The sequence below is a fragment of the Aquarana catesbeiana genome, linkage group LG11 (assembly GCF_042186555.1).
Source record: "Aquarana catesbeiana isolate 2022-GZ linkage group LG11, ASM4218655v1, whole genome shotgun sequence".
NCBI lineage: Eukaryota > Metazoa > Chordata > Amphibia > Anura > Ranidae > Aquarana > Aquarana catesbeiana.
The window spans coordinates 8033172-8043171 of NC_133334.1; the positions used below are offsets into that span (position 1 = coordinate 8033172).

Here is a 10000-nt window from a genome sequence, read left to right on the forward strand (position 1 = left end):
AGAGAGAGAGAGAGAGCTCTATATAGATAGATCTATCATATATATATATATATAATATATATATATATATATATATATATATATATATATACATACATATATATACACATATATATACACACACACACACACACATACATACGGGTTTTAAAGCTGGAGTCCGGCGACCAATCTTTTTTTTTTTTTTTAGGTCATTGAGACACTTTGCTAATCCCAAAATAATACTCAGTTTGGGTGTAATAATTCCGCCTCTGTCTGTTTTCGTACTGCAGAATAACTTATAAAATGTGATGCTGGCCGTTTCCATCTTGCTTGTGGGCATGTGAAGCCCACAAGCATTGATTCCTGGATGTGGTGAACGCTGTTCATTCACAGCTTGTTCACACGCACGATCATTGTTCCCGCACTGAATCTTGGGAAGCCTGACACTAAGCTCCCAGGAAACAGTGCGGCACCGGGGGAAAGGCAATAAACACGCCTACTCCCATGGGAGGAGAGACAGGAAGTGCCACAATAAAGTACAATATAAAGGTATCTACAGCGATAAAAAATTATCGCATTTGAACATCTATGCAATGAACTGAAGGGGGTAAGATTAAGTTAAAAATTTGAGTGGAACCCCGCTTTAAGTAATTTTCTAGCAACAAAATACTGATTTTAACTTGTAAAACAAGTGTCAGAAACAGGTTTGGTCTTAAGTGGTTCAACATAATCCCATTTTGTTGCTTTGCAGCCTGAAACGAAGACCCGACAGCTTTATCAGCTGTATTTGCTCCGTTATAATGGTCTTCTATCTTTCACTTGGATGTTATAAGTAAATACAGCGTCCTTTCTTCCCTTCTAAGAAGCAGAGTAGTAGATCTGCTCATTTATACTTCATCTTATTGGTAGAAAAATAAAGTTAAATCACCAAATATAGGAAACAAAAAAAAAAAAACCCACACACACTTACGTTGAAATATAGCTTTAAATATTTGATATTCGTCTACGGGGTTATCCTCGTCATCAATAATAGTCGTATAACCTTCTAACGCCGTCTCCTCCGCATCGTCTTCCTCCCAGTCTTCGTCATCGCCATCCTCTCCGGCTTGTTTCGCCAACATCTCCAGATATTCCTGTCCCTCCTCATCGATGTCATCTTCATCGCTGCCCAGCTCTGCGGAGAAACTACAATGGTTAAAAAAACACCCCAATTGTGCCCAGCACACACCCTTTTATATGGTCTGGCCACTAGGAGGCATCCTTCTTGGCACCCATAGAAAAACTGGCAAAAAAGAAAAAAAAAAATTTATCACATTTTATTGTCCCAGCTTGGCCCAAATGAACTATTAATTGCACTAACAGATGCGCTGCATTAGCCTCGGCTACATACAGTATACAGCCCCCTTCTCAGTCCTGGAACAAGATAGAACGTGGATGAATACAAGGCTACCTCTGAATGGGGGAGGAGCAGGCGGATGACATCATGACCTCTGCCTCAGCCAATCAGCAGGATGGGGTATGGAGGTTAATAGAAGACTTCATGGTGTGCATCACTGCTGCGGTGATATTTAATAGAAATGTTGGGGGGGGGGATGCATGTTCTCTCCTTCCATACAGCACAGCGATATCCTGAGGGTCATAAGTGCTATGTGGCAAATCATCTGGCAGATAACACGGCTCCTGCATCTATAGAGGACCAGTATATTCACCCCAAGACACAAACACCAGGCCTGTGGGCCGAAACTGGTCTGCCAGGCAATTTCATGTTGCCCTCGCATCTCCCCTGCAGCTGCAGAGAGGCCTGTCGATGGCTGCCCCCCCCCCCCCCCCATCAGTTGGCAGTAGAGTGGTGGACAGAACTCCTACAGATCCTGTGCCTCTGTGCACTACTCCCTCATCTCTGCCGCCCTTGGTTCTCCTCCAGACCCTGCACTTTCTGCTTCCCAGCTCCGCCCCCAAGCAGGAGAACAAGGGGGGAGGGCACTGATGTAAGAGGGGTGCAACGACTTGATTGTGGGGGGCTCTTGCCATTTGATGTAGGGGGGTGGGGTGCTATGGACATCTAGCCTTACAGATACAATCGGCCTTTGAGAGCAACCATAATGCCAATGCAGCCCATGATGAAATGTAGTATGACTCCCTTGCTCTAAGACTACAGAATACCTCCCACTCTGTTCTATAGTCTGCAGAGATGGCTGGAAAACATTTTTTTTTTAACCATTACTGAAGCCCTGAAGTGTTCATTTAGACCAGGGGTCTCAAACTGGTGGCCCTCCAGCTGTTCGAAACTACTAGTCCCATCATGCCTCTGCCTGTTGGAGTCATCCATGTAACTGTCAGCCTTGCAATGCCTCATGGGACTTGTAGTTTTTGCAACAGCTGGAGAGCCGCCAGTTTGAGACCTTTGATTTAGACACACTTACCAGCTTCGTCGTCGTCCTCTCCATCCTCGTCATCGTCGCTGTCGTTCTCTTGCTCTGCATGGCAGGCGTATGCTCTCTTCAGACCGTTGAATAAGAGGATGAAGGCGGGCAGGATCTGCGTGGAGACATCTCCCAGAATCTGCGGCCTCTGATCGAGTTCTATGAGGGCACACAGACCGAGGACGCAGATTTTCCGATCGTGTAATCTAAGCGAAAGAATAAAAAAAAATGTTAGTTTTAAAAGCCATCGGAGTCGCATGTTCAAATCAGCTGAAAAAGAATTTCATTCTAAATTTCGAGTTATGTCCAAAAGTGACCCTCCCTTTTTAGATTGTAAGCTCCTATGAGCAGAGCCCTCTGATTCCTCTGTATTGTAATTGTACGTCTGCCCTCATGTTGTAAAGCGTTGCACAACTGTCAGAGATACATAAATCCTGAATAAGTGAAATTTCAATGGAATTTATAGAACATTAAACCAAAAATCTTCCGTTTCTATGGCCTGTTCATCAGGATGGCCAGACTCTTTACCAGGAGTCAGCCCAGTAGCGGGCATAATAGCTGTGTACCCCCCTTAACCGCCAGGTCTGGGGCCCCACTGTCAGGTCATGGCTTGACAGCTGTCAGATATCGACCTCCACCAGTATAGTGCTGGGCCTTCAATATACGAGGGACGGGGGCAGGCACTTCATACTGCACAATGCAGATCTACATGATCACAGCAGTGAAATACGTAGGACATCTGAAAGTTTGTGGCGACGGCATTTTATTTGACCCATCACAAATGCTTAAGGGTCCCCCCGCTCAGGATGCTGCTGACCAGTGAGGGTGCAGGCTGAGGAAAGCTGCATCCAGACCCAAAGCATGCTGCAAAAATAGAAATGAGGTAGCCGGCCGCCGCACACCTCACCCAGCTCAAGTGGTAAGCAGGTAGAAGAAAAAAAAAAAAAAAAAAAGCAGTTTCAGCTCATTCATTCAGACCATGTCTCCAACATGTTTCACCCAACCACAGGGGCTTAATTATGCAGAATGATCTCCATGATTAAGCCCCAGGGGGTGGGCGAAACACGTTGGAGACATGGTCTGGATGAAGCGAGCTGAGGCGGCTTTTACTTGCTTCAACCTGCTTACCACTCGGGCCGGGCAAGGTGTGCGGTAGCCAGGCCTACCTCTTTCTACAATGGCATTTTATTGCTGCAGCCAGTTTAGAAGTGGTGGGCATTTATAGCAGAGAGGTGGGGTGGCAGTGAAGATTTTAGGCCACATCAAAACTCAAAAAATAGTTATAACAACAGTTAATGTAGCAATCTTGTGAATCATAACTTCTAAGCTGCTTGATTCGTGGACATCACATGACCGATCCTCTAAACACAGGAAGCGTGGCATGCTGGGACATACACGACATGAGGGGGTTCCAGACTAGGCCCTACAGACTTCTCAGCTTACCCTAGGAAGCAGTCCACGTCATTTAGCCACTGTTTGATGAAATGACTGGTGACCGGCTCCACGGTGTTGGGGAAACGAAGGTTCTCCAGGGTGTTGAGAAGCAGCGGAGGACTGTAGTATAACGCAGCGATGGCGACCTGCAGGCACATCGTCCTAAGTTCGCTGGTCTTCACCTCCCGAGTCAACCTCTCTAGAGCGGCCTCCACAAATAACGGTATGACCTGGCGGAGGGGAAAAATCAGCATAGGAACGTCAAGATCAATGTTACAGCTGTACGAGACCCCCAACAGCGAGTGGCGAGACCCCAACAGCGAGTGGCGAGACCCCAACAGCGAGTGGCGAGACCCCAACAGCGAGTGGCGAGACCCCAACAGCGAGTGGCGAGACCCCAACAGCGAGTGGCGAGACCCCACCTCCCACACCCCCTCCTGTGAGTGGCCCCCTGTTGCAGCTGCTGAGCACATTTGCCAAGGGAGCTCCTTTCTGTACTGCTGGGGGGCGCTACTCCTGACTGGTCCATTCTAGAGAATAGGAAAGAACTGAGCTGTGAAAATGATCAGCATTTGGGGTGGGCTTCACTGCGTATACAAATGGCCAATATAAGTGGATTTTTTTTTTTTTTAATTGGTTTTGTTGAAAATTAGGGCATACTTAATGGGTAAGGGATAAATCCTTGTGGAGGTCTAAAAGGTGAAATATAATATGTGCACATAAATAGCAGTGTTAGTAGATATGAGGTTGTAGAAGCTAAAGATGAAATTACTGTGATACCACAAACGGATTATATGCAAGTGTAAAATACAATTGACAATAATTTAGGCAGTATATATACCTGAGCCGTGACATGTCAGAGGGCGGGAGGGGTGGGGGGGGGGTGTATTGGTTAGGATAGAAGTGTATATGTTGGAATTAGGCATGTTAGGCCCTGTGAGGCCAAGTAACTAGGATAGTGTCACGTTGACACACCCAGCTGTATTTATGCTATTGAAAAAAACTTAATAAAAAGAAATAAAAAAAAAAGAAAATTAGGGCACAGAGCGCAGGACTGTACAAAGAAATGATTTGTTCTTTCACCACTTCAATAGCGGACACTGTCAGTGTAAGGCGAGGGGAGCCGATAACTAGCATTTCCTTGTTTACAGGCGATTGGACACAGCTGATCACATGGGTAAAGAGCAGCATCATCGGGTCTTTAACGAGATACGGGTTGCACCGAGTCCCAGGGACACAGCGCCAGCTCAGCGAGACTGGGGGCAACGTCATCCCAGAACGGGAGTGCCACCCCGCCCGCTGTCAGTCTATATGGTGGGAGGTGGTTAAAGGTGAACTAATCCTTAAAATGATTGCCCTAAACATCTCACCTGGTCAATGCCACGCCCTTTACACTGTAAGATGACGACTTCTAGAAGTTTAGCCGCGTGACATTCGGCATCCTCTCCCGCCACTCCCGTCAGAACCTGCAAAAAAAAAAAAAAATTTGACAGGTGTTATATAATGGATTTATGGGTCATTTGTGTCTGCTGAACCAGTGCCAGAGATTAGGGGCACTGCAGACATAACACTGCACCACCTCACTGCTAATTGACTTCTAGGAAAAGCTAACCCAATTTAAAATTCATTCCATGGAGAGAATGATAGAAGAGGAGAGGGTCTGTAAACAAAAGATCCCAAATCCAGAACCAAACTGCTGAATTACAGTATATTTAATGCAGGACTGAAGGGACATCCCAACCCCCCACCCCCCTACGCAAAACTTAAATATGGTACAATCCTTCAGTGTCAGCGCCCTTTTCTTCCAGGGGAGGGGACCAGACCCCCCCCCAGCATGTACTGTATTTTTTGTTTTGCTGGAAAGTAATCCAGTTAAAGAAAAATCGAGCAGGAAGGGATAACGACCTCTTCCGCCACCCACCAAATAACAGTGTTTATTGGCACAACACAAGACCAACAATTGAAAAAAAAAAAAAAAAAAAAAAAAAAAAAAAAAACACATTTTAATCACAAGTTTGATTTAAATACAAACATAATAAAAAAATGTCAGAAACAGAAAAAAAAAAAGTCCACCAAAAAATTAAAACTTAATACCCAACATGGATTTGGAAAGCACAGCACCTAAAAGACTTTACATATTTGCACCATTAGGTATTGATAGGTTTAATAATAATTTTTTGGGGACTTGTGTTGCCAGCATTTTGTTTTGTTTAATAGGTCATGTTTTTTTTTTTTTAAATGAAATTTGTAATAAAATGTTTATATTTTAAATTGTTGGTCTTATGTTGTGCCAATAAAGTCTGTTAGTTGGTGGCAGAAGAGGTAGTTATCCCTTCCTGCTGCGTTTTTCTTTTCTAGTTAACATTTTTTGGAGGTAGCACTTTTAAAGTTTCTATTAACCTATCAACTATCTAAAAGCCCTCAAATGAGCAATGTACCTTTTTACACATACTGTAGATCATCTCCAGATACTTGGTGTCAGACAGAAGGGTGTCCGTGTCCACCGTGACATAATTGTGCAGGAGAGGCATCATGTCTAGACAGAAGAGAGGCTCCAGTCAGTATCACCGCGTATAAAAAAAAAAACAATTTAGGGCTCCTAATGTGTCATTTAGAAGCCAAAAGAGCAACTACAGCTTAGAGACCGAGCAGCCAGTAATTACATCCGCTAAAGAAGCAGTAAAATGAGCTTGAAAGATTTCTCACTGACCTCCGTAGCTGTAGACACTGTGAAGCAATTCATCCTCAAAGTTCAGAAAAGAGGAATTTAAGGTCCTTGCCTAAAGTCAGCTCAGTTCCCCTGCCCCCCCCCCAGCAGCTCTCCTTGCTCTGACAGACAAACCATTCCCCAATGCGGTCTTAGAATTTCAGGCATCTAATACTGAAGACCGGCTCTGGAATTTCACAGAGTAGTCCACATAACCAAGCTAATTAAATCCTCATCTGCTCACCTGTGAAGTAATCAAAGCCATCTTGCTGGAAAACATCGAACACCAGAGAGAGGAGCTGCCACATCTGAGCCGAAACTTGTTGGCAGGTGAGACTGTGCGCCAGAGAGAAGATTTCTTCATAAAACTCTGCAGACGTCAGAAGAAGAATATAGTCGCCACTGCTGTGCATGGAGGAAATGTCCACCTACAGAACCATCCTGCCACCCCCACCTTCATAACCTGCCCTCCATACCAAAAACACACACCCACCCCTCCATCTCCAACCAAACCACCCCCCAGACAGCCACCCCCATCAATCACCCCCTCCAGCCCACTGGACTGATTTAAAGCACCTGTGCAAGATAAAAGGAAAACCTGCAAACATGGCCTGTTAAGGGTACTTGAGGACAGGGTTGAGAACCACCCCATCAACACAAACACCCCCCCCACTTCCAGAAAACACCCAAAATCACTCATAGAAGCACCATACCATCCATACCAATCACCTACAGAACCGCCCCATCAACCAGCACTCCCAGCCCACCACCCACACGCAATATCACCGCTACACCCCCAACCACCTTCACTTCCAGAAACCACCCAATCACTCAGACAACCACACACACTTCCAGAAAACACCCACTCATAGAACCACCCATCACCTAAAAAACCTCCAGAGCCACCCCATAAACCACCTTCCTCAAGCCCACCACTTCCAGAAAACTCCCACTCAAAGAACTAACCCTCCATCCCCATCAACCACCCACAGAACTGCCCCCAGAAACTTCCCAACCCTTAACCGACCCACCAACCACTCATAAAACCCATCCATACCCCCTCAACTTCTCACCCATAGATCAACCCCTCGTAACAAAAGGGGGGAAGTCCTCCACAAACAGCAACTAAACTGGAGTGTTCGGATGTATTGTGGAAACTAAGTGGGATAAAAGTGCCATTAAGGATTAGAATCCTCTCTCAGCCTCTAAATAGCTTTTCAAAACTTTTTGGAGTAGCCACAGGCACCTAAAACTGACCTCTGCCAGAAATAGCTCCGCCCAGAGAGGCCTTGACCACCTACCCATCTATAAAGCTCCCGGTACTTACCTAGAACGTGTTGCTGTAGGACGGTTCCGATGACCTGTAGGCAGATTCCTTCCAACTGCTGAGTGATCTGTATAAAAACATCACAAGGTCTATTAGATTATCTATGAACATTAACACAATGTGGGGTTCTCCTAACACAACGAAGACTAAGAAATTCAGTATTTGCACCAAATCATGAAATACACAACAAAGGGAAAGTTGGATCATCCATACTGAAGGAGAGGACGGTCCATTATACTACGGGGGGGGGGGGGGGGGAGATACAGGATCATCCATACTGGAGGAGAGGACGGTCCATTATACTACGGGGGGGAATACAGGATCATCCATACTGGAGAGGACGTTCCATTATACTATGGGGGGGGGGGGGGGGTACAGGATCCTCCATACTGGAGGAGAGGACGGTCCATTATACTACGGGGAAGAATACAGGATCCTCCATACTGGAGAGGATGATCCATTATACTACAGGGGGGGGGGAATACAGGATCCTCCATACTGGAGGAGAGGACGGTCCATTATACTACGGGGGGAATACAGGATCCTCCATACTGGAGAGGATGATCCATTATACTACGGGGGGGGGATACAGGATCCTCCATACTGGAGGAGAAGATGGTCCATTATACTACGGGGGGGAATACAGGATCCTCCATACTGGAGGAGAGGACAGTCCATTATACTACGGGAGGAATACATGATCATCCATACTGGAGGAGAGGACGGTCCATTATACTACAGGGGGGGGGGGGGGATACAGGATCATCCATACTGGAGGAGAAGACGGTCCATTATACTACGGGGGGGAATACAGGATCATCCATACTGGAGGAGAGGACGGTCCATTATACTACAGGGGGGGGGGGGATACAGGATCATCCATACTGGAGGAGAGGACGGTCCATTATACTACAGGGGGGGGGAGATACAGGATCATCCATACTGGAGGAGAAGACGGTCCATTATACTACGGGGGGGGGGGAGAGAATACAGGATCCTCCTACTGGAGGAGAGGACGGTCCATTATACTACGGGGGGGAATACAGGATCATCCATACTGGAGAGGACGTTCCCTTATACTACGGGGGGGGGTACAGGATCCTCCATACTGGAGGAGAGGACGGTCCATTATACTACGGGGAAGAATACAGAATCCTCCATACTGGAGAGGATGATCCATTATACTACAGGGGGGGGGAATACAGGATCCTCCATACTGGAGGAGAGGACGGTCCATTATACTACGGGGGGAATACAGGATCCTCCATACTGGAGAGGATGATCCATTATACTACAGGGGGGGGGGAATACAGGATCCTCCATACTGGAGGAGAGGACGGTCCATTATACTACGGGGGGAATACAGGATCCTCCATACTGGAGAGGATGATCCATTATACTACGGGGGGGGGGGGGGGATGGGATACAGGATCCTCCATACTGGAGAGGACGGTCCATTATACTACGGGGGGGAATACAGGATCCTCCATACTGGAGGAGAGGACGGTCCATTATACTACGGGGGGGAATACAGGATCCTCCATACTGGAGGAGAGGACAGTCCATTATACTACGGGAGGAATACAGGATCATCCATACTGGAGGAGAGGACGTTCCATTATACTAATTGACATCACACTGATCTCACCTCTTTATGATCCTCTACCACACTGAGTAACGTATCTATAGTATTGAGGATTCCCATTGCCGTCACGGCTTTGTCATCACTGCCCTCCTCATCTGAACCCGCCTGAATTACTTGATTAAACGTCATTGCCTGGAAGAAAAAAAAAAACAAAAAAAAGCAAATTAAAATGCTGAACACCAACACTCGTTACTCACCGACTGCCCCTTATGGGGCCCTCAGCACTTCACTGGCACAGAGGGGACCCAGAAATGTTCTCTGGTTCTGGAGGGTCAAAACCTCAAACTGAGCCCACAAGGAAGGACATGTACGAGAATTTGGAGGCCGGCCAGTGGTAGAACCGTCTCACAGACGGGCACTAGACCAGTACTATGATCTCATGTTCATCTCCGGCTGCAGGATATGTGTGAGCAGAGCGGGGAGCCAGCAGCACGCCAACACACCGCTCCACCAGACACAGACTGACACTGCGCACACTGCAC

General features: G+C 46.6%; 1 protein-coding gene and 1 non-coding gene across 2 annotated transcripts in view; both read right to left on the bottom strand.

Annotated features, from left to right (window-relative positions):
* Positions 1-952: 952 nt before the first annotated feature.
* IPO7 (importin 7) overlaps positions 953-10000 on the bottom strand; it is a gene marked incomplete at its 3' end in the record, with an annotated part of 51074 nt that continues 42026 nt past the window's right edge. The window contains 8 exon segments of the mRNA XM_073603987.1: positions 953-1156; positions 2406-2611; positions 3849-4069; positions 5210-5305; positions 6278-6375; positions 6791-6916; positions 7874-7940; positions 9522-9650. Coding sequence (XP_073460088.1) covers positions 953-1156; positions 2406-2611; positions 3849-4069; positions 5210-5305; positions 6278-6375; positions 6791-6916; positions 7874-7940; positions 9522-9650 — 1147 coding nt within the window.
* Positions 9822-10000, bottom strand: part of LOC141113104 (small nucleolar RNA SNORA23) — a 182-nt gene continuing 3 nt past the window's right edge. The window contains exon 1 of the small nucleolar RNA XR_012236731.1: positions 9822-10000. This exon is cut by the window's right edge and continues 3 nt beyond it. This is a non-coding gene — a small nucleolar RNA (small nucleolar RNA SNORA23).